Source organism: Sceloporus occidentalis, unplaced genomic scaffold (assembly GCF_023333645.1).
Source record: "Sceloporus occidentalis isolate IW3139 unplaced genomic scaffold, rSceOcc1.0.p SCAF_2, whole genome shotgun sequence".
In the NCBI taxonomy this organism is placed as follows: Eukaryota; Metazoa; Chordata; class Lepidosauria; order Squamata; family Phrynosomatidae; genus Sceloporus; species Sceloporus occidentalis.
This window is the reverse complement of record NW_028316982.1, coordinates 1265260-1292338: the sequence shown is the minus strand read 5'-3', so window position 1 is coordinate 1292338 and position 27079 is coordinate 1265260. Positions and strand designations below refer to the sequence as shown.

Below are 27079 nucleotides of genomic sequence, written 5' to 3'. Positions count from 1 at the left end.
ATCATTGGCCACATCACACTTTTGACCCATGCTCAACTTATGGTCTGTGAAGACTCCAGATATAACCCAAAGACACTGATAGGCACAATATATGTGGAAGTTTTCTTTAAAACCCCAGGCAAAAAACATACATACAAAAACCCTGGTAAATATTCTTTGGACTATTCAAGATGAGAGAGCAAATACAAAAGAGCATTATGTATAAAAATGACTTGTAAAACTGGCAATAATTATGGTGGGGAAATGCAACAGTAATAAATGCAGGATTATTACTACAGACAAGGATTATAAAATGCAAATTTGGCTCCAGTTTAATCCATTCTGACATTCCCTAAGTGAAGAGACTATTAAAGACTGTCTCAGAATATCAAATGAAACAGGTCTGGCATAAAAGATTGTGGCAAAGAAAACTGGCAGCACTTTCAATGCTTACTTAGCTCCTGCCAAACCTTTACCAGTTCAAACACGTTACATGACGCTCCCCAAATTCCCAGCTACATAGCAAGGTCCCCTGGAAAATTAAAAATAGAACAATACTCTTATATATAGACTAAATTCACAGCAAAGTTTTGAAAGGAAGGCATTGTGGACCCAACGGAAATCAGAAAGGTTGCTCCCTTCTCAATATGACATCCCTTCAAATATTTAAACAGGGCTATCATCATATCACCTCTTAACCTTCTCTTCTCCAGGCTAAACATCCCCAGCTCCCTAAATCCTTCCTTGCAGGGCTTCATGGTTTCCAGGCCCTTCACCATTTTAGTCACTCTCCTTTGGACACATGGCTCCAGTTTCTCAACATCCTTGTTAAATTGTGGTGCCCAGAACTGGAGACAATATTATTCCAGGTGGGGCCTGACCAGAGCAGAATAGAACGGCACTATTACTTCTCTTGATCTAGACACTATACTTCTATTGATGCAGCCTAAAATTGCATTGGCCTTGTAAGCTGCCGCACCGCACTGTTGACTCATGTTCAGCTTGTGGTCTACTTGGACTCCTAGATCCCTTTCACATGTATAAGACTCCTTCAGCCAGGTGTCCCCCATCCTATATCTGTGCATTTCATTTTTTCGCCCTAAGTGCAGTACGTTACATTTCTCCGTGTTGAATTTCATTTTGTTAGCTTTGGCCCAGCTTTCTAGTCTATTCAGATCATCTTGAATTTTGATCCTGTCCTCTGGGGTATTAGCTATTCCTCCTAATTCAGGACAGGTGGACAAATCTCCATCCCCGGGCCCAGGTAACCTATCATGAGTACTTCCGTTTTCTCTGGATTCAAGCTGAGTCTGTTTTCCCTCCTTACCGACTCCAGGCAGGAATTAAGAGGAGAGATGCCATCCCTAGTCACTGCATCAGTCGGGGACACAGAGAAGCATATTTGGGTGTCATCAGCGTACTGATAACACCGCGCCCCGTGTCTCTGGATGATCTCTCCCAGCGATTTCATGTAAATGTTAAATAGCATGGGGGAAAGAATGGCTCCTTGAGGGACACCAGATGTAAGGGCCCTCTTATCGGAGCAGACGTCCCCCAGCTGCACCATCTGGAATCTGCCTGAGAGGTAGGAACGGAACCACTGGAGCGCAGTGCCCCCGATACCTAACTCCCCCAGGCGATCCAGAAGGATACCATGGTCGATGGTATCGAAAGCCGCTGAGATGTTTAAGAGCACTAACAGGGACACGCTTCCCCTGTCCATGCCCCTGTCCATCAAAGAAAGAGATCAGATTTGTCTGGCATGACTTTTTTCTCTGAACCCCATGTTGACTTTTTGTGATTATGGCATTGCCTTCTAGATGTTCACAGACTCTCTGTTTAATGATCTGCTCCAGAATCTTTCCTGGGATTGATGTCAGACTAACTGGACGATAATTGTTGGGATCCTCTTTTCCCCTTTTTGAAGATGGGGACAACGTTTGCCCTCCTCCATTCTGCTGGGACTTCTCCTGTTCTCCAGGAGTCCTCAAAGACTATTATGGCCAATGGCTCCGATATGACATTTGCCAGTTCTTTTAATGCCCTTGGATGTAGTTCATCTGGTCCTGGAGACTTAAATTCATTTAGATTAACAAGGTATTCCTCTACTATCTCTTTACTTATTCTGTGCTGAAACTCCCCTATTCTGTCTTCTGCTCCATTATCCTCAGGTTAAGCACCCTTTGCCTTTTGTGAGAAGATTGAGGCAAAGAATGAAATAAATAAATTATAAGCAAAAATCCCCAAATAAATAAAATTTGGCCTAAGAGTGACATAAGCTCCTCGCTTTCCCCGATATCGTTGTGTTGTGTGTGGGATTCCTCACTGAAGCTGTCTTTCCATCAGCAATTTAATTTAACCCAATCAGATGTAAGTGTCTAAGAAGTGGTTTTTCGCCTTTCTAGGCAAGTAGAGACAAATTCCTCCACTAACAGTAATGTGGTGAAAGAAATCTTGTGGCTTTGCATCCCAATTTGCAATATATGAAAGGCTCTTGTTGGGAAAGCATCCAACAAAGTGGTAACATCATTGCAGAGGACACACACACAGAGAGAGGGAGATAATTATCAGGAGAGTTGTGTTCCACACACCCACTTGAACTGAAAGGCTTCAAAGAGAGAAGAAGGAAGAAGAAGAAGAAGCAATTACACACAGGAGGATGGCAGGGATCTGGGGGTTTCTGCTCCTTCTTCCGCTGGGTTTTCTGATTCTGCACTATCTGAAACAGCTCCGCTTGCACAGACACTATCCTCCCGGGCCTTTCCCACTTCCGATCGTTGGAGGGATTTGGCAGACAGGCATCCGGCTTTCTCAAGACATCCTCATTCAGGTATTTCCCCACCAACCCATATTTAAGGGTTTGTGAATCATATTCTGTCTGTGGTCATTTGGGGTCAAGGTTTCATTAAACCCATAGGAGGGCTTAACAAGACTTAAGCATGTGAAAGGGATCTCGGAGTCCAAGTAGACCAGAAGTTGAACAGGAGTCAACAGTGCAATGTGGCAGCTAAAAAGGCCAATGCAATTCTAGGCTGCATCAATAGAAGTATAGTGTCTAGATCAAGGGAAGAAGTAGTGCCACTCCATTCTGATTTGGTCAGGTCTCACCTGGAAGAATCCTGTGTCCAGTTCTGTGCAAAACAATTTTAAAAGGATGTTGAGCAACTAGAGCCATATGTCCAAAGGGGGGTGACCAAAATGGTTGAAGATCTGCAAACTTGCAAGCCCTATGAGGAATGACTTAAGGAGCTGGGGAAGTTTAGCCTGGAGAAAATAAGATTAAGAGCTGATATGATAGCCCTGTTTAAATACTTGAAGGGATGATATTGAGGACGGAACAAGCTTGTTTTCTGCTGCTCCAGAGAACAGGAGACAATGGAGCAATATATTCCTGATTCCAAGAAAGGGCATTGCAGTAACCAAAAGGAGCATTAGTTTCCCATGCAAGCAAAGTCCTGGTCAAAATTCTGCAACAGAGGAGTTTATCACACGGGGTTTATCCTGTGCAGAAACGGGATTTAAAATGGGAATTAATGCACACAGAAAGTGGACAAATCTCGCAAAAGCAGGACCATTTTCACACGATGTTGGAGGCATTCACCATTAATCTGGCATTAACCCACACAGAAAGTGGACAAAATTGGCTGGTTTTGTCCACTTTCTGTGTGGGTTATTTTCATATCAATGCTCAATGCCTCCGATGAGTCTGAAAACGATCCCGCTTTTGTGGGATTTTTCCAGGATTTAAATCCTGTTTCTGCACAGGATTTAGCCACTTAGCCTCCCGTCTGATAAACTCCACAGACTTTTCCTACATAGCTGGGTTCAAGAAAGGAAGAGGCACTAGGGATGCAAACATACATTAGATAATGAAGCACACCAAAGCGTTTCAAAATAAAATCTCTGGCTTTGCTTCACGAACAAAGATTCAGCTCCACTTGTGCTTTATCCAACATAGCAAAGCCTTTGATGTATAGATCATGAAAAGCTATGGATCAGTCTTAAAAAATGGGTGTGCCACAATATCTGATTGTTGGGCTGCATCTTAAAGCCCCTATCTGCTTGATTTGTCCGCCCAAAATGGGTGTCTATGGACAAGCCATATGCTCTTAGCTCAGGGGAAGGCAATGGCAAACCCCCTTTGCAACAAATCTTGCAAAAAAGGAAAAGCCATGATAGGTTTGCTTTAGGATTGCCATAAATCGGAAATGACACAACATCAAAGCAGGATTAGACTCAGAGCGAGGAAGGAGGCATGAAAATTGGGGAAAGGAACATCAGCAATGGAAGATATGCAGACGACTCCATACTACTAGGAGAAAACAGCCAAGACTTGGAATGGTTACCAAAAAAAAGTGAAGGAAGAAAGTGCCAAGGCAGACATACAGCTGAACATGAAGGGGAAAAAATAATGACCGCAGATCATAGATGACTTACATAACTTTAAAGCAGCTGATAAAGACACAGAAATATTACAAGATTTTTCATACTGTTGCTCAGTCATTAATCAGAAGACTGCAGTCAAGAAATCAGAATTAGGGCAGCTGTGAAGGAACTGCACATGATCTGTGTTAGAATCCTGGTGTCTTCTACCAGATATATAGTGGTTGTGGATAATGAGGGCTAGGGTAGGCTTAGCTAGGCTTGTAGAGGGAAAGCTGGGTTGTAACTGTTAGCTCCAGGTGGTGCTTATCAGGGGGCCTTGAAGGCCTGGTTCTCAGAGATTTGGAGTGCAGTCTCTAGGTTGTGGAGATGAGCTATGGAGGATGGGAACCAGGGAGGAATGGGAGGGTGTCCGCTAGCGCAGGCTTTTGCTTAGGGGAGGAGTAGTTTGCTAAGAGGGATTTATGCATTGGTTGGTTGGGAGGGGTCAGTCTCAGCTAAGAAGCTGGGTGATGTGGAATGTCCGATTCTGGAACCATCAATAAAGTACTGTTGATTTATCAATTAAGCTGACTGGTTGATTGTCCAGGATTCTGGTCTCGCACTCTGACAGTTTGAAAGTGTGACACACACACACACACGTCCCTCCCAATTCACGGGGGATCCATTCTAGACCCCACTGCGAATCAGAAATATCTCAGATATTCAAACCCCATTGGTTATAATGGTGATGCACTCCCGCATGCGCCACCAAGCGCACACTGCGGGCATGCACACCATTTTGTCCCTCCTTGCTTGCCATCTGCAAAAGACCCAAACCGCGGACTCCAAGTCCGCAAACGGGCAAGGACATGTGTACAATTAAATACCAAAGTTAGGATTGTCCATACCATCAATTCCCTGTTTTTATGCATGGTTATGAAAGCTAGACAGTGAAGAAGGCAGATAGGAAGAGAAGCAGCCGAATACAGGTTTAAAGGGTACACCTGCAACACCAGATTTCATATCCACTTACATTCCTGTGTATTTCTCCTAGGGACACCCGATTTAAATTTGCTGAACACTTTTGCATGAAACTTTTGTATTGGAAAACTGAGCCATGAAATCCGAGAAATTATAGATACCAAAGTTTGTGTACTGGAAAATGTGGATTTAGCTGAGCTTGCATTACTGTACAATGCAAGCAACCTTCTGCCTCATCCCTACTTGCCCTTTGCCCCATCTAATATCGACATGAAAGCACTCCGTGAGATTATGCAAGGTCTGTAGGGGATTGCCATGAATATGCTGATGACAGACAGCTGGAGGTGTCTCTTTATTCAGATCAAGGCAAGCCAATAAAGATGTTTAATTAGTCTCTGACTACAATGAAACTGGAAGACAGGCTATAAATGAAAACACCTGGTTTTGGCACCTGACCAGGACAGGTGTTACTAGGTAGGCCTCAGAGGACATTAATGAACTACAGGGTCCCATTAAATATAACGGCAAAGCAAAATGGTGTCCCTTATAGAAAATGGAAAATCAAGAGTTTTCTGTGGGTTTTTCAGGCTCTGTGGCCATGTTCTAGAAGAATTTATTCCTGACGTTTTGCCCGCATCTGAAGCAATGTAAAAATTATTGTTATTGCATTTTATTGATGCGTTTTGTATGTATTTTACTGGTTTGTAATCCCGCCTCGATCCCCCCTGGAGAAGCGGGAAAATATAAATATTTTTTTTATTATTTGATTTATTATCTATGTTTGGCATCTTCAGAAAAGGCTGGTCTAGAAGAGACCGCATAGCCCCAAAAAACCCACAGAAAACTATGGATGCCGGCCATGAACGCCTTCGACTTCACGTCAAGAGTTTGGATCTTATCCTTTTTTTTTTTTTTTTTGGGGGGGGGGGGATATTTTTGTGGATGCTTGAATCTGTGGATAAAAAAATCTGTGGATAAGGAGAGCCGACTGTAATACATATTCTGCATACATACTGGTTTTATGTTGACTCTAAGAGCGATATACCTCCATCACGACCCATTAACTGCCACTGACTCCTCTGGAAGGAAGCCATGGGGAGCCTTATAGCATTTTTGTAGTACAGTGGTCCCTTCACATTCTCTGGGGTTTGGGGTGAAGGACCCCCAGGAATGTGGGGAAAATGCAACTTTAAAAAAAACCTACTATTCTTTTTATCTAAGAGAATCATCTCTAGGAATCTCCATGTCCCCCAGTGCAACTCTATGGTTAACATCTGCCAGATGTTGACCATAGGTCCTCCAGCAAAACTCTTTGGTCAACGCCGGGCAGAACATACAAATCAAAACTGCTAATAATCAAATCCACAAAAGTCAAAGTCACAAGTGCATTGGTGTCACAGCTGCATTGGTGTACAAAGATATATATCAGAGCACAGCTCAGGGGACAGCTTCACATTGCAATGGACAGCCATGTCCGCCATTCGCACATTAGATCTCTAGGAAGAGTCAGAAGAAGAAGGCAGCACCCCAAAATGCTGTTAGTTTACAGAGCTCAAGTCAGATCTCTGTCGGTATTTGAAGGTCTGCGTTCTCCCATATGAACCTGCCCATGTTTTGAGACCTTACAGGAGACCCATCACTCAAGAATACCCTCCAAGATTTCACAGATGAAAACCAGGACTTGCGTGGCCAAGCAATAATCGATCACAGCCATGATGGCAAATGTTCTTAATGAGGGAGAAGACACAAGCTGGGAGAGGCAGCAGCAGTTTGCTTTTGCCTGAGTCTGCTGGAAAGGGCAAGATGATTCTGTTTCTCTGAAGATGCCAGATGCCACAGATGCTGGCGAAACGTCAGAAAGAAACTCTGCTAGAACATGGCCACAGAGCCCCCCGAAAACCCATCAAAAACTATAGATTCTGTCCTTCTCTTCTCCTCTTCCTCACTAAGTGAATGCAAACTATTTTTGCACATTGAACTCAGTTTGAAGCAACTGGAGTAAGCAGAAGACAAATGGGGAAGACAGAGAAATTGGGACAGTTTGAAAGCAGCTGAAAAGTGGGACAGCAGAGGATCAGTTGGGACCATCCTTGCCAAATAGGGACCTTTGGATATAACCTAACAATGTGACTTAGGCCAGGATGCCATTTTTTATTAAATTCCTCTAGGAAGGCATTTCAGTTACCAGATGGCACAGCATTCCCAATATATAAATTTTCCTGCAGCGGTAATGGCATCAAATCCCTTCCAACGCTATTGATCTAGATGCAGCTAAATAAAGGGCAGCAGAGCCAAGAACGCCTTTTTCAATTCAAAAGCTTCAGACAATGCCGCGGCACAACTTTTCATGACTCGACACCTTTACATTCCCGATCTCCCTTTTGCCTTCAGGGCCAAGTTCAACTCATCAAACATGGCGATGTTGTTGATTCTGGAAAGTATTTCAGTGGCTGGATGGAACTTTTTATCTCTTAGATCTCTCTTATCATATGTCTCATGTCTTGGCCACCCGACCCACATGCTAAGATCACAGGCTGCATCAATAGAAGTATAGCGTCTAAATCAAAGGAAGTCACAGTGCCGCTCTATTCTGCTTTGGTCAGGCCCTGCCTGGAATAATCCTGGGTCCAGTTCTAGGCAAAACAATTCAAGAAGGATGTGGAGAAACTGGAGCCATGTGTCCAAAGGAGGATGACCAAAATGGTGGAGGGTCTGGAAACCATGAAGCCCTATGAGGAAAGACTTAGGGAGCTGGGGATGTTTAGCCTGGAGAAGGTTAAGAGGAAGACCAAAAGTAAGAATGTGTGTAAGAATGATGAAATGGGAGGGAGGAGTAAGTGATATTGTTTTATTTTATTAATGTATGATTTTATGTAAATACCCAAATAACTGAAATAAATAAAGTACACTTGTCCCTCTGCATTCACTAGGGTTAGGGGCACAAGACCCCCGTGAATGTGGAAAAACCACAAATAACAAAACACCTTGTTTTTCCCGGAGAGAACACCTCTCTTGCAATCTCTAGGTCCTCCAGGGCAACTCAATGGTCAACATCCGACAGACACTGACCATAGAACTGCGCTGGAGGAGCTACAAAGGCCTAGTATTCTCTCTAGGGATCTCTAGGTCCTCCAGGACAACTCTGTGGTCAACGTCCGACAGACACTGGCCATAGAACTGCCCTGGAGGAGCTACAAAGGCCTAGTAGAGTGTTCTCTCTAGGAATCTCTAGGTCCTCCAGGGCAACTCTGTGGTCAACGTCCGACAGACACTGGCCATAGAACTGCGCAGGAGGAGCTACAAAGGCCTAGTAGAGTGTTCTCTCTAGGAATCTCTAGGTCCTCCAGGGCAACTCTGTGGTCAACGTCCGACAGACACTGGCCATAGAACTGCGCAGGAGGAGCTACAAAGGCCTAGTAGAGTGTTCTCTCTAGGAATCTCTAGGTCCTCCAGGGCAACTCTGTGGTCAACGTCCGACAGACACTGGCCATAGAACTGCGCTGGAGGAGCTACAAAGGCCTAGTAGAGTGTTCTCTCTAGGAATCTCTAGGTCCTCCAGGGCAACTCTGTGGTCAACGTCCGACAGACACTGGCCATTGAACTGCGTTGGAGGAGCTACAAAGGCCTAGTAGAGTGTTCTCTCTAGGAATCTCTAGGTCCTCCAGGGCAACTCTGTGGTCAACGTCCGACAGACACTGGCCATAGAACTGCACTGGAGGAGCTACAAAGGCCTAGTAGAGTGTTCTCTCTAGGAATCTCTAGGTCCTCCAGGGCAACTCAATGGTCAACATCCGACAGACACTGACCATAGAACTGCGCCGGAGGAGCTACAAAGGCCTAGTATTTTCTCTAGGAATTTCTAGGTCCTCCAGGGCAACTTTTAGTTAAAGTTGACCATAGAGTTGCACTGGAAGACCTAGATATTCATAGAGAGAACATATTAATCAAATCCATGAATAATCAAATCCACAAATATCAAAGCCGCAAATATGGAGGTATGAGTGTATTTCCAGAATGAAGTCCTTGGCCATATAATAACCACAAATAACCACAAATGACCACTCCCAAACATTATGTACATCTATGTATTATGTTATGACTCTCCCCATGACTATTTGATTTTATAGTTAATGTTTTATGTAGTTTTAATTGCAGATTATTTAATTCTTTTTTAAGGGGCAGATATTGTGTATATGATATTATTGTATGGTTTTATATGCTGTTAGCCACTTTGGTTGTTGTTACAAAAAGCTTGACATAAATAAAAGTTTTATTTTTATTTATTATTATTATAATTTAAAAAGAAGAAGTCACAAAGCTGAGAAGAATTGAGGACTCTTTGTTAATTGAAACAATCCCTTCGTGTGAATGTGTTGTTTCCCCTGCCCTTCTGTTTTGTTCCAGCTGGCCAAGCAATATGGACATATTTACACTATATGGGTCGGCCATTACCCTCTAGTGGTCCTGTCCGGGTTCCAAACGGTGAAGGAAGGCCTGGTCACCCATTCAGAAGGCCTGGCCGGACGACCGGTGACCCCTTTACTTAAAGAAGCCTTTAAAAAAAAGGGTAAGTACAGCAGGGCCTCCGCATTCGTTGGGGTTAGGGGCACAGGACCCCCGTGGAAGCAGAAAACCCACCAATAATAAGAAATACTACTTTTTAAATATGAGAAACCACCTCTCTAGGGATCTCTAGGTCCTCCATCACAACTCTATGGTCAACATCTGCCAAAGCCTGACCTGAGAATAACTCTGGAGGACCTACATATGCCTAGAGGTGTTTTCTCTAGGAATCTCTAGGTCCTCCAATGCAACTCTATGGTCAAGATCTGCCAAAAGTTGACTAGAAAATCACTGGAGAACCTAGAAATAGCTAGAGAACTGCTTTCTCTTGAAAGCTTTAGGTTCTCCAATGCAACTCTGTGGCCAACTTCCAGCAGAATTTCTCTGCAGGACGTAGAGCAGAGGTTCCCAAACTCTGATCCTCCAGATGTTTTGGACTTCAGCTCCCAGAATCCCTGGCCATCGGCTTAGTTGACTGAGGCCGTTGGGATCTGAAGTCCAAAACCTCCCAAGGACCAGCTCCTAAGACAGCGCATATTAATCAAACCCATAAATAATCAAAGCTGCAAATGTGAGGCGTCGGCAATAGTTGTGAAGAGTTGTATGAAGAAAAGTCAAAAGCATTAGGGTTCTGGAATGCATTAGTTGGTGTTTTGCCACTGCATTGCACTTGCTTGCTATGGTCAAGCTTCTCGATTAGGGTCATGTAGTGTAGGACTTTATCACACATGGCTTTGAAACCACAATTAAAGCAGGAAAAAGCACCTTTAGCAATACTCATCGCATGACGTTGTCTCAAAAGTGTGAATGCTGTGTCTCAGAAGCATGGTTGGGGTATCCTTTTTTCATTCACGGGGAAGTCCCATGAATAGGCTCCCAACAGCGCATAAAACATAAATAAAACAACATTAGCCCTGCCATGCAATAATGTCTCCATCTCCAGATCCGACATTGACCAGCCAAGAGGTCTCAGTGTCTCTTGCTTTCCCCAATTCCCACTCCCCCAACTAGCTCCAGACAGATTGTATTTCACCTTCTTTTTTCCTCCCCCCCCCCTTTTGCCTAAATTGCAATGCCATAATGGCTAAAACCAATTAAAAAGAGAAATAAACAACGGGGAGACATGCTGGGCAGGGAGGCAAGGTTATGGGAAGAGTCTATGCCACAGACAGCCTTGATAACGTTAATGGAGGAATGGTGTGATGATGATCATGATGATGATGATAGAATCTTAGAGTTGGAAGAGACCCCAAGAAGGGCCATCCAGTCCAACCCCCTGCCATGCAGGAACTCTCAATCAAAGCACACCTGACAGATGATGATAATGATGATGGCTAATGATGAATTTTATTTCTTTCCTGCCTCTCCTCAAGGGTTGAGGCATAGTGCAGCATGTTAAATAAGCTCCCAAACCAGTATGTATCTAGTTTCTTTCTCTAATGCGATTGAGGCTCAAGAACAGGGCTCATGTGATAAACTGCTAAATCTTTGCATGTGGTCCTATGCATTTATTCTGCTGCATGACCCTTGTGTTGAATGGGAATGTCATTTGAGTCCCTAAGTTGGGAGAAAGATGGGATAGAAGAAAAATAGCAGTAATAATAATAATGTTGCAACTGAATGAAGACACCAAATGTGAAACCAGTTGCACCATCAAATGTGCATGTGCCTTTATGCAAGTGCAGTATGCCTCATCACAGCATGTACTTTCCGCAGCATTATGCGCATACATCTGCATGCACAAACAGGCGCTGCACAGGAAAGTCCCCTCCCACAACTTTGGACTGAATGTGTACATTTCAATCAGGGGGAAAAATATCCAACTACCTCCATAGAGGAGCTCACACATCCTGTAAGATTTTGGCCTATGTCCTTTGGCACTCTGAACATAGGAACAGTCATGCTAGAGCATGCCAGTGTATATTCTCACTTGTGCCACAGATCCTGGGCACATTGAACTAATTATACAGTTAGAGAATCTAATTATAAGATGCCTCTGAGAAAACTCTGGATCAAATGAAATGCAGAGAAGAGGTGCCTTGTTTCACAGACTCCATAACATGGCTATGATCATTCACAAAAGCAGCCATCGTAAATTGGCCCTACAAACAGAAAGGGTCTTTTTTTTATAAAGGCTGGCTGATTCTGTAATGTTTTGACACCTGCTTTTTAGAGCTTTTATCTTTTTTAATGGCCCTTTATTCTTTTATTCCCTGATTTGTTTTAATACTATAGTAATTTCATCCTATTTTGATGCTCACTTTTTGTATGCTTTTAGTTGTCCTGTTCTTTTGAATTGTGAGCAACTTTGAGTACCAATTTTAGGTGGAAAGCGGGATATAAATAAATATATTAAGAATAAATATATTAATAGATGTAACAAACCATCTCAATTCAATAAAGAGGTGCTATAATCCAGTATAGATTAGAATATTTCTGCAAACTAGTATAGAAGTACATGGCTATAAACCAGGAGCCATAAAACAAAAAGCCGTGAAACTGGGGGCAGGATGTGGTTCCTGGGATGTGAATATGCAGAAATTATATTTGAGGACCAGGAGGTAACTGTCTTCAAATAATCCTTTCTCCATCATCAAGTATGTAATGCCAAAAGATGTATGACTTACTGTGATTCGTCATACATAAGATGTCTGACGGCCTTTGAAATAAGTGATTCTGTCTTTCCGAAATCAGCCTGAAAGCAAGGAAGAGCCCAATGCTTGAGCTTAACTTTTTACATTTTTGAGCCTATCAAAACCTTATTGGCATGTTTTCCATAACAGAAAACATAAGCTAAGAAAGAAAGACATTATGACCAAAGTTGCCCAGCAGTTGAAAAACCCAGCCTGAGATAAAGCTAATTGTCTGTTAAAATCCTTAGGGACCGTTCTGATAAGAGAGGAGCAAAATCTCCAGAAACAAGTAAGAATCTGTGGAAAACTCAGCATGCAAATCCTAGCTTACTACAACCATGGCAAGAAGATATAGTAAAAGCTAAGTCTCCTTTATCTTCTCGAGAGAAAGAGGTGAGGAGGTCTATGGAGGGAAGGAAGACACAACATCCAGTTAAAAAAGAAGAAGCCTTCCCTCTGCTAATGGCCTAATGCCTTAAAGGCACCAGATCCCCTCTGATCTTGGAAATTAAACAGGATCAGCCTTGGTTAGTACTTGGGTGGGAGACCATCAGCGAATCCCAGGTGCTATAGACTACATTTCAGAGGAAAGCACTGGCGAAACCATCTCTGAGGTTCCCTGGGAGATTATCAGACAGGGAAAAGGATGTCCTTGTCCCGTCCTTATGCCACCATTGCAAAAAGATTTCTGTACGATGTCACAACTATCCTGTCAGTGTCCCATCCGTGAACTGCAATTGATCATAATTTTTGGTGGGTTTTTATGGGGTGCAATTGGCCATGATTGCGCAAAAGATCTTCATATGGCGTCACACTTATTGAAGTGGAATTGTCCTATTATTTTGTACCAACAGGAGTTTGCCTTAATACAATTCCACTTCAGTGACAGGATAAGCACATCGTCTATGAAATGCTTTTGCGTGATCACAATAAGGATGGGAAAGAGATCTCGTCTCTGTCTGATCATCTCTCTTGCCTAAGAAACCCCTATGGACTTCAAGGAGTTGCTCTAAATCGACAAGTGACTTGAAGGCACATACAGACCCACATTTTTCTCTCCTCTCCTCAAGTAACCCCCAAACTCTTCCTGCTTTCCTCTTGGTTCTTTTCCTCTTTCCCCTCTCGCTTCTACTTTTGTAAGTGAAAACATTTGGCATGGCGAGGTGGAAAAAGTCAAGTAAGGGCTCATCCAGGATGGGAACAAAATCTGCAATTATCAAGCCTTTCCAGTTATTTTTTATTTCAGCTGAGTATGTTCAATTCTGGCGAAATACTCTGAAGGTACCAAATGATCCCTCTGATCTTGGAAATTACATAGGGTTGGTCCTGGTTAGTATTTGGATGAGAGACTGCCAGTGAATATCAGGTGTTGCAAGCCACATTTCAGATGAAGGATATGGCAAAATCAGTATTCCTTGCCAAAGCAAACCCTAAGAAAGTGCCGTAAGTTGACGGGTGACTTAAAGGCACACATCCCCAGGGCTGCATCCAAACTTTTTCTTGAAATATCTGTTTCCCTGTATATAATCCTATATCTCCCCAAAATAGGTTCAGCATCTGGTTTTATAAGACCTGGTCAGGGCCACTGATTCCCAGGTGACTTGGAGGTCTCTTCTTGATGGGACTGCAATACATTGAAGTCCATTTGGCGGCAATTGATAACGCCAGACGCCAGCCTCTGCTCACCTTATGATTGCTCTTAGTCGCATGGGCATGAACAGCATTCTGGGTGCTTGCGCTCTTTTCTCATTGATTCTCGATGCCCTCAGGTATTGTACTTTCAAACGGACACACCTGGAAGCAGCAGAGACGGTTTGGTGCTGTGACCATGCGCAACCTGGGGCTGGGGAAGAAAGGGATGGAGCACCAGATCGAAGAGGAGGCCCAGCAGCTGGTGGAGATTTTTGCCCGTGCAAAGGGTGCGTGATATTTAGTAATGTCCCATTGTTTCAGTCGTTTCAGGTTGTTCTTTTTGAAAACTGCTTTGCCTGTACCTGGAAAGGTAATGAAACAGCAGCACACTCTTTTGCACCATCATTGCATTTGCACTTCAGTCGGATTAGTTCTCATTCCCACTATGTTTTAAACTGGTTTGCAAATCAGTTTGAAGCAGTTTCAATGACTTTGGTTCTCTGAAGTGATTCAGAGAGGGGGGCCATGCGCTAGAACCATTTCACCCACGTCTTTTTGACGCTGGTTTTTTCCACATCCTTTTGGATAAATCAATTGCATTCAAGTGAACCAGATGTAGATTGGAATCAATTTCAAGAATCGATCTGAAGAATCAAATTCACAAATCGATCCACTGTCAGTGTGAACATGATGTGGCTCGGAATCGATTCACTATGATAAGGGGTCGCTGGGTGGAAAAGTGGGAATTAACAACCTGTGTGCGCCCACCCTTTGATGCGCGTATGGAAGTAGATAAATGCGATTGCAGTGATGGGCAGAGAAAAAAAAGTCCTGCTGAAAACGCTTCAAATTGAACCAATTCGTTTTCCAGGATCATAGAATTTTATTTTATTTTACAGAAAGAAAATGCGACTGGGGCAAATGCAGTGTGAGCCACGCTCCGCTGCTGAACCGATCCATTAATTCACATCACAGAGCAATTTATTTGTAAGGGTTCAACTGTGAATGGTGGGGTACAGACCGCCAGAAAGAGGCGCCGGAGAGACACCTCTTTTTGCTCTGCAGCAGCGCCACAGCAACCAAACTGTGCGACGCTGCTGCGCAGCAACAAAGAAGCATTAAAAAGCTGCTTCTTTCTGCAGTTCAGTTGCACTGCTGCAAACCTACAAAGACATCCCGATGGTGTCACAGCTGCACAGCGCTGTTTGGACACTGCGCAGCTGCAACGTCATAGCTGTGTGCGCCGTGTGGGTGGTGCTCCACAGCTGCAACGGCCTCATCATGTGCTAGAGTTACGGGGCGTGTGCACACGCCACCCTAAGGCAACCCTAGCACATCAAAGGGCCCGTCTGTACAGGGCCATTTAACATATTCATGTCATATAAGTTACCCACAATTGTTAATGTTAAACTTCTGTTATTTGATACAATTCATTGTATATTGCTTTTATGGAAATTTTATGTGTATTGTTTTACTACTTTGGTTTTTGCAATGGCCATTGGCCAAAAGCAATAAAGACTGATTAATTGATTGATTGATTGTGAGTGGGAATGTGAGGCCCATGTTGCTTTATCAAACTTGAAATAATACAACACCATTTATACCATTTGCTCTGGGCATTAAACCTTAATGAGATTACATCACAACTGAGCTATTGCACTACTCCCCTTTTTAAAAGATAATGTAAAATAATGTAACAAAACAAAACAAAACCCAAACAAGCTGGAGAACAAAGAACAAACATACACCAGTTCTCTTTGGGACCCTTGGGAATCCTGGACTGAATCTACAAGGCTAAATAATGCATCCTCTCCTGGGTTCTAGTCTTGTTGGAACACACAACTTTCCTCTCCTTCTGATGTGAAAACACTGTTTTCTGATGCCTCAGGGCTGCAAGGCAATTTTAAAAACCTCCAGTTCACTCTTTGGGGGAGAACTGGGTTTTAAAAACATATGGTTTGACCCCAAAATTGGGATTAATAGGAGGTCACCTTGTTGTTGTTAACTACCTTCACATTGACCTGGACCCATGGCGATCCTATGGACGAGACATCTCCAGTCCTTCTGTCCTCTCCTGCTCTGCCCAGGTCATGCAAACCCATATTCATGATCTCTTTAATAAAGTCCATTCATCTGGTCCATGGCCTTCCTCTCTTTCTACTTCCTTCTACCTTTCCTAATATTATTGCCTTTTCTAACGATTCATGCCTTCTCATGGAAGGCAAATTGGAAGTATAATCCAATGGCAATCCGAACGCAATCATGGGGTTTCACATTATTGCATGATAGACAACCACACGCAATTTCAGACAATGGGAAGTCAGTCCGAACACAATCAGGGGGTTTGACGTTATTGCGTAAGAGGTGATCACGCGCAATTTCGGGCAATGGTAAGCTATTTTTGGGCAATGGGGAGTCAGTTTGAACACAATTCGAATTCACGTAAATTCGCTGAACTAGTGAATTCACGTGAATGCGTTCTGGCCCCACTTTCTTTTCATTTGAAACTAAGAGAAATTCCTCCCGTGTGATAAAGCCCACAATAACAATGTGTCCAAAGTATGACAGCCTACCGGGTAGCTTTTTTCATCTTGGCTTCTAGAGAGATTTCTGGCTTGGACCCATTGGTTTGTCCTTTTGGGAGTCCTTGGGATCCTTGGCACTCTTCTCCAGCCCCATATCTCCAATCAGTTGGTTTTCCTCCTATCCTCCTTCTTTACTGTCCAGCTCTCACATCCATCCATGCCAATAGGGAATGCAATGGCTTGTACTATTCTAACTGGGTGCTCAGCTGTATGTCTTTGCATTTTAGGATCTTTCTAGTTCTCTCATAGCCGCTCTTCCCATTCTTCATCTTCTTCTGATTTCCTGGCTGCAGTCTCCATTTCTATCAATGTTTGATCCCAGATAAGGGAAGTCTTTTACTATTTCTATTTTTTCGTTCTCTAATTCAAATTTGTGAAGGTCCTCAGTGGTCATTATTTTTGTTTTCTTTATGTTCAGCCATAAGCCTGCCTTTGCACTTTCTTCCTTGACCTTTCTTAACAACAGCAACAATAATAATAATAATTTTTATTTCTATCTTCCCGCTCTCCCCATGGATTGAAGCGGCATCACAACAAGGTTAAAATCACAAAGTTAAAATTACAACAACATTACAACCACAATAAAATAAAAACATAAAACCTAAAAAACATCAAATTTAAAACAATAGCATCCATCAATCAAGGGGTCAGCTGGACTCGTTCCATACTAATGGTCTTCATAGGAGGTCAGGAGGATAAGCATGGCGAAAGAGTTCTGTCTTTACCGCCTCCTTAAAGATTTCTAGAGATGTAGTAAGGCGGGTCTCTTCTGAGAGTCCATTCCAAAGTTTGGGGGCAGCTATACTAAATGCCTTCAGGGAAGTCGAAACATGTTTGGATGATGGTATTTCCAACAAATTCTTCCCACTTGTTCTAAGAGTGTGGGGCGGATTATATAGGGAGATGCATTCCCGTAAGTAACCCGGACCCAAGCCATGTAGTGCTTTAGTTGTAGTTATTCCAGGTCTGGGAGGTTCCCTGCTAGTACTATGGTGTCATCTGCATATCTTAGATGGTTGATATTCCTTCCTCTGTTCCCGATCCCCCCGCGTAAGGGAAATCCCACGTATGCCTGCGCTCTGTTGCAAACAATGGGGAGCGTGCTTGCAGCGCATGCACCATTTGTTTAATTGCCACACAACTTCAGCGTATGCTTGAAGCCGCGTATGGTGCACCCGCGTACAGTGCGGGCACACTGCAGTATGTTCTGCATATAAGTTGAATAGGTAGAGTGATAGAATGCAACCTTGTCTGACCCCTTTTCCAATTGGGAACCATTCTGTTTCTCTGTCTTCTGTTCTGCCCCGAGTACAGATTCCTCATCAGGACTATCAGATGTGTTGGCACTCCCATCATGTCTTTAAGGACATGCCATAGCTTTTCATGATCTATGCAGCCAAAAGCTTTGCTACAGTCTATAAAGCACATGCTGGCTAAAAAGACTGGGACTTTTGGGAGTCTCCTTGTTTGTAGCACCTGGAGGACCAAAGTTTAAGTGTCACCATCTTAGAATATCTGCTTTCCTTCACATTTTGCATCTGTAGAAATTCACACTTGACCTGAATCTGCATCCTCATTTCTGGGTAGCATGGAGCTATGGCAGTTGCTATTCATTTCCTTTCATTTTAGTCAAAGTGGGATCCCCGTGGTGTAATTATCTGGCGTGAAAGAGTCTGCACACAATGCATATAGAAGTGCACCATGGGGTTTGTGTGTGTGTGTGTGTGTGTGTGTGGCTGTCTGGCTGTATTCTCTATGGAGATATTTCCAGTGGGATGGAAATATAATTGGATCTGCCCCAGTCACTCTGTGGCATAGTTTTATGTACAATCTGTGTACATTTTGGAACAGAATTTCATGCCATTTTAGTTTTGCTTGGATTCAAACATAAATTTAAACTGTAGTCCAGTTCCCAATACAGTTCCAGCACTTCCATCACGAAGCCTCACTCTCTGTCTTGCAACATGAAGGACAGAATAATGAGTCCCTGTAGTGAGAGGAAAGCGGGATATGAATAAACATAATAATCATAATCATAATAATAATCATAATAATAGTAGTAACTTTTACATTCCTTTACCTTCAGGGCAGCCACTGGATCCATTACTCCCCATCACTAATGCAGTCTCCAGTTTGATATGCGTTTTATCTTTTGGATATCGATTTTCTCTTGAAGATGAAGAATTCCAGCAAATGATGGAAGCTGTTGATTTTCTCTTAAAATTTGGAGGCAGCTTTTGTCATGCTGTAAGTTCTCTTTTTTTCTCTCTCTTTCAAATAGGGGAAGTTTACACTGTAGAAATAATGAAGTTTGGCACCACTTTAAGAGCCATGGCCCCATCCGACGGGATCCTGGGATTCGTAGTTTTGTGAGGCACCAGAAGAACTCTTCGGCAAAGAAGGCTACAAACCTTGTAAAACTACAAATTTCAATATTCCATAGGATGCAGCTACAGCATTTAAAGTGGTTTCAAACGTGATTAATTCTGCTGCGTAGATGCACTCACAGACTAACATCTGTAATCAGGATCCCCAGAACCATAACAGTAAGTCATTGGTCAATGAAACATAATTTAATTTGGTTCATTTCGTTATGAGAGTATTCTGAAATTTGCAACGTTCTTCATGAATTTACTGGAAAGAACACGAGCGTTCATAAATCCAGATTTCATATGAGAAAGGGAAGCCAATTAAATTCAAGGAGCTTTAAGTACTTAGAAAGTTTGAATTTAAATCGTTGTGCATTCAGACATGTTTCTGGTGCCGGATTAGGGTTGCCAACTCACTTTTCTGATTGGCTCCTCACCTTCAGAGGTCCATGACCTGGCAGAAAAAGAACTTGCAATATAAATCCTTGGATTTTGCAATATAACTTCTTGCAGTATAACTCCTTGGAAACATGCCTGAATGCACAAGGGTCCAAATCCAAACCTTCTCCACATCCACTTGTTCCATTCTTTTTAGGGACTGTCTATAATGAGTCCTTGGATCTGCACTAGAGCGCTTCCAAAATTGTTTGATATTTTTAAAGACCTGGGATGTAATGGGCTGAAGTTGTTTTTAAAATCAAAGGCAAATTTTCTTCTCTCCATTTTTTAAAATGTAGAGTGACTGGATAGTGCTACTGAGCAAAAGTTTCAACGATCTGCTAAAACTCCAAAGGGTTTTTTTAAAAGAGAGAGAGAGAGAGAGAATGGAAGAGAAAGGAACAAATGATACCTTTTCTTTCTTTGTTTGTTTGGTTAGAGCATGTTTAAGAATTAAAAAGAAACTCAAAGATAGGAATGAAACGTTGTATCCGGTGCTGGAAAATCCCAAAAAATAGTCTGGGGTGACAAATATTATTTGAATATACCCTCGTCCTTCACATTTGCGGCTTTGACTTTTGTGGATTTGATTATTCACAGATTATTATTCATATGTTCTCTCTAGGAATCTCTAGGTCCTCCAGGGCAACTCTATGGTCAACTTTAACCAAAAGTCACACTTGATGACCTAGAGGTTCCTAGAGAGAATACTCTACTAGGCATTTGATCCAGCGCAATTCTATGGTCAATGCCTGTTGGACGTTGACCATAGAGATGCCCTGGAGGACCTAGAGATTCCTAGACTGGACACTCCACTAGGCATTTGCAGCTCCGCCAGAGCAATTCTACAGTCAATGTCTGGCAGATGCTGACCACAGAGTTGCCCTGGAGGACCGAGAGAGTCCTAGAGAGGTGCTTTTTTCCTGTTACTTGCGGTCTTTCCACATTCATGGGGGTCTTGTGCCCCCCTAACCCTAGCAAATGCAGAGGGATAAGCGTAGAGTCCATCAGCCACAGCTTTGTTGGACAAACTTTAGGGATCTGTAAATATATAGACGTTGCATTCCTTTACGTCAGAAACATTCAAAATCTTCCCATCCTCTTCATCAAGAAATTAACAACTTTTGGAAGTTTATTTTTTCTTATAGAAAACGAACTGGACAAAAACCTCAGTGTTTGGCCTGGAATGGAGCCACGCTGCACAGTTACAGCGCTACGATTCCACTTCAGTTGCCATGGTTCCATGCTGTGGAATCCTGGGAGTTGTAGTTTAGGGAGAATGCGAGAATTCTCTTAGCCCAAGAGTTCGCTGGCAGAGAGTTATTATTGTTTATTATTCTATTTATTTATATCCCAGGACTGGGACTCAGGGCTGTTTACAGCATGAAACTTAGAATCCCAGGATTCTGAAGGGTGGGACCCTGGCACTTAAAGTGAGATCAGACCGCTATAACTCTTCCGTGTGGATGTCCCATTACGATAATAGGCTCCTCCTGATAGGAAAAAGAAATGTAACAGAGTTTTGCAGCATTTGTTCCTGTAAGGTTGTTTATTGTTATTTGTCCCTCCCGCTTCGCTGGGGTTCGTGGCACAAGCCCCCCGTGAATGAGGGGAAACCACAGATAACAAAAACACCATGTTTTTATCTGAGAGGACACCTCTCTAGGAACCTCTAGGTCCTCCAGGGCAACTCTGTGGTCAACATTCGACAGACACTGACCATAGAACTGCACTGGAGGAGCTGCAAAGACCTAACGGAGTGTCCTCTCTAGGAATCTCTAGGTCTTCCATTGACCATAGAACTGCGCTGGAGGAGCTACAAAGGCCTAGCGGAGTGTCCTCTCTAGGAACCTCTAGGCCCTTCAGTGCAGCCTTTAGTTAAAGTTGACCATAGAGTTGCACTGGAGGACCTAGATGTTTCTAGAGAGAACATATTAACAAAATCTGTGAATAACTGAACCCGTAAATATCAAAGCCGCAAATATGGAGGGATAAGTGTAATGCCAAACTATGGGCCCCATTTGGGAGAAAAGAGGACTATAAGTCAAATCAATCAATAAATAGATGACAGGGTTTTCCTTTTTCTTCCTTCTCTCCTCCTTTTAGGTCACTGAAGTTTTCCCGCGGCTGATGAAAAGACTGCCAGGGCCTCACCAGAAGGCCCTCTATTCTGCAGCGATGGTCCTTTCATTCACAAAAAGAGAGATTGAGAAGCATAAGGAGCAGCAGTCCTTCCATGAACCGAGGGATTTCATTGATTTCTATCTGCTCCAAATAGAGAAAGTGAGTCTCCCCCATCATCTCAAGACATTTTCCTGCTTTGGCCCAAATTGCATGCGACCCAAAAAGCATGCAACCTAGAGCCAGCATGTTAAATAGTTTTAATGTACTACCACTCATATCAAAATAAGAATCACCAGGGCCAGCTCTCCCATATAGGCCACATAGGCAGTCGCCTAGGACACAAAAAGTCCAGGGGCGCCATTTGCACTCCATAGTTGGCTACTCTGGCTGAGGATGCTAGGAGCTGCAGTCCGAAAACGAAGTTAAAGCACTGTGATTCTGCTTTAACTGCCATGGCAAAATGCTAAGGCAATGGCCCAAAACACACTGCAGATGTAACCCAGTTTGAGACCACTTTAACTGCCCTGGCTCAATGCTATATATTTTATTAATTTAACATGTGGTTTTTTAATATACTGCAGCATTTTATTAACAGCTGTGTGTCATGGCCCTCTTCGAAGCGGACTTGCAGTGTGGCATTCTGCAATACTTGCTGAACTGAACACTATTTGTGTCTTAATATTTGCACTAAAATGTGTGATGCAAGGCCAGAAAGTTATTTTCATTATTTACAATGCCTTCTGTCTGCTTGATCTTTACGAAACAAGTTGCATTTGTTTACAAATTGCTCAGTTGTAGGGAATCCTGGGAACTTTAGTTCATTGTGACACCAGAACTCTCTGACAGAGAAGACTAAATGTCTCACAAAACTACAGTTCCCAAGACTCCCTAGCATTGAGCCAGGGCAGTTAAAGCGGTCTCAAACTGGATTATTTCTGCAGTGTGTTTTGGACCTAAGGCACCAGATCACTCTTTTTGGAAGCTACGCAAGATCAGCCCTGGTTTGCATTTGGATGGGAGGCCGCCAACAAATCCCAGGCGCCGTTGGATCTATTTCAGAGGAAAGAACTGGCAAAACCACCTCTGAGTATTCCTTTGCCAAAGAAAACCCTACAAAAATCATGGGGTTGGCATAAGCCAAGAGGTGACTCTTCAAAGTAAATACACACATGCAAGCTTTGAAATGCAGTCTGTAATAGGATTTAAACAGTATTTCTTTTCTTTTTAAACAGAGCAAAGGTGACCCCAACTCTACCTACAATGAAGACAATTTGGCAGAGTGCATCCTTGACCTCTTTATAGCCGGCACCGAGACAACGGCCACCTCTTTGCAATGGGCTCTGCTCCTCATGGTGGCTTATTCGGATATCCAAGGTGAGGACAGCATGTGCCGCCAAAAGGAACAACAGAAAACCTAGCAGGGAAGAGTTTGGTTCTTTAGGAGCATTTCACAATCGTTCCAACATTCATAGCGAGTGGGTGATAAATATTCATTCATATCCGTCAAGCAAGTATCATGGCTCCACCCGGCGTCGATCCTTCAGGGAAGATGGCGATGATGATTTTATACCATTCCTTGCTTCCAACAACAGCTTAAAGCAACATTCAGTTTATATTATAACTTTTTTATTACCTTTTTAATAGCATAACTGTTTTTGTCCGTATTCTTACTTGTCTTTAATTACGTTGCAAACCACTTTGGATCCTGGTTACATAAGAAGTAGATCAAATAAGTACATGAAGTGAATATAAAAGTAAATTAATTTGTGGGTAATGCTCTTGAAAGATTATGAGAGAGTGAACTAAAAGGAATGTTCCCTTAAAACTAAGAGATAAATATATCATGGTTTTTTGTGGGCTAACATTTATTTCCTCAGATGCCGGGGATATATTCTTAGAGGTTCGGGGAATGCACAATGAGCTGCAGATGTTGGGTAAGAGCAAATCAGATATAGCTAGTACCAACCGCAATGTAGCATTTGCATTTTGGCAAGGTACTTGGAATTCTTTGCCAGAGAGTTCCAGTGCTCAGGTTCAGGGAAACGCCCTGAACAACTTGGCAAAGAATTCTAATTTGCTTAACAAAAGCTACCAATCCCAGGATTCACGTAAGATGGAGTTGTGATAGTGTGATCAAAGTGATTAAACTTTGCAAAGTAGATATGCTTTACTATTCAGGAAAGACCTCCCTTTCTTCTGTTTTGCTCAGAAAAGGTGCACAGGGAGATTGCGGGTGTCTTTGGTTCTTCTCACGCAATCTGCTATCAGGATCGGCACAAACTGCCCTTCACCAACGCTGTGGTTCATGAGGTCCTGCGGGCGAAATTTATGTTACCAGTTGGGATTCCCAGGCGGAGCGTGAAGGATGTGAACATGCAAGGTTTTACTATTCCCAAGGTACAGAAAAGTGATACGGCTTCGTTTGTGTACTGCAAGAGCAAAGGTGATCCTTTATGGGCTATACTGTATATCCATACAGAAACGTCCTGTGAAACGCAAAGTTTGAAGGTCCAGAAAAAGTCCCTTCCCTGAAATTCAGGAAACCCTCGTCTGCCAAGTACAGGGGGCCCTTGGTATCCGCTGGGATTTGGTTCCAGGACACGCCGTGGATACCAAAATCCGTGGATGCTCAAGTCCCATTAAATACGGAGGCAGCGTAAAATGGTGTCCCTTATATAAAACGGTAAAATCAAGGTTTACTTTATGGAAATTATGTGTTTTGGGGATATTTTCAAAGCACGAATGCTTGAATCCATGGATAAACAATCCCAAGGCTACACAATGTACACGCAATGGGCCGCCTGCCTAGAAAACTGGGAAGAAAGCCTAAAGTCCAAAGAAATTTGGAACCTTTGTGAAGACGAAACAGGAAAAATTCAAAAGCCAGGAAACACTTCACAAATAGTCCCAGGATACAAGGAGTTCTTCATTGCATATGTAAGAGACACAGCCAAGAAACTGTGCATTGCAAAGAGTTACAGAAAAACAAGCTTTTTACATTTTTCACTATACAAAGAAAAGAGTGCTTTCTCCTCTCCTTCGCCTCCCATTAGCCCCTTCCTCAGAGGGCAAGGTGGCAATGGTCATCATCCCATGGATACCTGCCGGACTTCAGGTCCAGACAGTAAAAAGGGGAACTCGCCTCAGGGAGTTTCTGTATGTAGAGATGCGAAACTTCTTCATTATAGCAGAGTCTGCCAATGCTAATGTCCGTCTTTTGTCTAATTGAGCACAAGATTACTGACCGTTGTCTGGCTTTCTATAGAAACTGGTTCCTCAATTTATATCAACCCAAAATCATGGTTTCTAATACATTTATTCAGCTAACTTATCTGGGCAATATAAAAGTCCTACATGTCCTACCTACATGTTCTATTTTCCCTCTTCAAAGACAAGTTCCTTTCAACATATGACAAACTTCAGAATTGCATTTTAGTAGAATTCGCTAATGCTTCAGTTCTTTACATTGGGTCCAAAACACACTGCAGAAATAACCCAGTTTCAGACGGCTTTAACTGCCCTGGCTCAGTGCTAGGGAATCCTGGGAATTGTAGTTGATTGTGGCACCAGAGCTCTCTCTGACAGAGAAGGCTCAATGCCTCACAAAACACTACAATTTCCAGGATTCCCTAGCATTATATTACATTCCTCTCAAACTGGATTATGACTTTTTAGATTAAAGTGGCGTCAACCTGGGTTATTATCTCTGCAGTGCGGATGCGGCCTTTGATCCTTACTGTTGGATCAGGGGAAAGTACTGTTCTGGAAGCATACAGACACAACTTTTTCTTCCTTTTAGAATACAATTGTCATCACAGATCTGCGCTCCGTTCTTCTGGACCCTGAGCAATGGGAGACCCCAGAAGAGTTCAACCCACACCATTTTTTGGACAAGGATGGGCATTTCGTGGCTAGAGAGGAATTTCTGCCATTCGGAGCAGGTGAGGGCAGCCGTTGTTTATCGCTGTGTTTACTGGCATTATCTCTGCAGAGATTTGGAGTTGAGAGTAAATGAAACAGTGGGAGATCTGATGTTAGCTCTCCTGTGGTTGGCAAAGGAATAAATCAAATTAGGACCCTGGGACTAAAGGTTTAAAGGAGGTTTAACCCTTTCCCACACTCCCATTATTGCCAAAGATTTTTTCCCTTCCTGGGAAGATTTTTATTAGGGCAAGTTCATCTCCAGAAGAGGACTGTATTAGAATGATAGAACCATAGTTGGAAGAGACCACAAAGGACATCCAGTTATGTCTTGGGGGAAAAGATCCCTAGAGAGAACACTCTGCTAGGCCTTTGTAGCTCCTCCAGTGCAACTCTTCGGTCAATGTCTGGCAGATGTTGACCACAGAGTGGCCCTGGAGGACCTAGAGATCCCTAGAGAGGTGTTCTCTCAGGTAAAAACATGGTGGTTTTGTTATCTGCGGTTTTTCCACGTTGCCCTACCCTCAGCGAAGGTGGAGGGACAAGAGTACAGTCAAATGCTTTGCTATAGTCAATAAAACACAGGCTGGTTTTCTTTTTCTGACATTTGTCCCTGGCGCCTCTTTCTTTCCTGAATCCTTCTTGCTCCTCTGGAATTTCCCTCTCCATGGAGTTTATCACACGGAGGAGATCGGGAGTTTATCCCATGAATATCCCTGAAAATTGTGTAATTCTGTGAAACAATTTCACACAACATTGTGCAGAACTTGCCTTTAAAGTAGTCACAAAGAAGCATTAAATGTGCATCTTTTTACTTTCAGGTTTCAATGACATGCTTTTCCGATATCGCTTTATTTGAGCAATTGCGTGTGATAGTCTTTTGCGCAATTACTTGCCACTTTTGCTTTATTTGTGAGATGCTTTAAATGTGCTTTAATCTCTCTTTAATGGCAAAATTAGCCCCAGTGGGATAAAACTCCCATGTTTGGTTTGATTATGTATCGCAGAATCCAACCGATCCAAAAATGTGTCACTGCACATTTTAACTAACTGCAATGCTAGAAATATGGGACTAAAGGGAAATTTCCCCAGGCGAAGGGAATTCTTATTTGGAAGGATCAATGCCCACATTTTGGGGTCCTCAGCCTAGTAGCTACAACCCCACAAATCGCCTTCTTAAAGTGAGGAGGAGTTGTTGGCTGTTCTTACTCACTTGCTTACTGCTTTCCTTTCCTCCTTTCCTGTTTTCGGCAGGGGCTCGGATGTGTTTGGGGGAGCAGATGGCAAAGATGGAGCTCTTCCTGTTCTTCAGCAACTTGCTAAAAGTGTTCAGGTTCCAGCTGCCAGAAGGTGTCAAAGAGCTCCGGAAAGAGCCTGTGATGGGGCTGACCTTCCATCCCCATCCTTACAAACTCTGCGCTGTTCCCCGCACCGGTTTATCTTAGAAGATATACACTTTATTTTTATTATTGTTATTATTATTATTATT

General features: G+C 42.9%; 1 protein-coding gene across 2 annotated transcripts; it reads left to right on the top strand.

Annotated features, from left to right (window-relative positions):
• The first annotated feature begins 2638 nt into the window (after positions 1-2638).
• On the top strand, positions 2639-27079 carry LOC149317842 (cytochrome P450 2J5-like). 2 transcript variants are annotated; one of them, XM_089507310.1, is made up of 9 exons: positions 2639-2809; positions 9730-9892; positions 14291-14440; positions 18825-18985; positions 21652-21828; positions 22902-23043; positions 23879-24066; positions 25469-25610; positions 26845-27079. In XM_089507310.1, the coding sequence occupies exons 1-9, from the start codon at positions 2639-2641 to the stop codon at positions 27033-27035; spliced, it is 1485 nt and encodes a 494-aa protein (XP_089363436.1). In that variant the 3' UTR covers positions 27036-27079. The 2 variants fall into 2 exon arrangements, with proteins under 2 accessions (XP_089363436.1, XP_089363443.1); XM_089507317.1 differs by lacking the exons at positions 2639-2809; positions 9730-9892; positions 14291-14440; positions 18825-18985 and adding an exon at positions 20410-20457.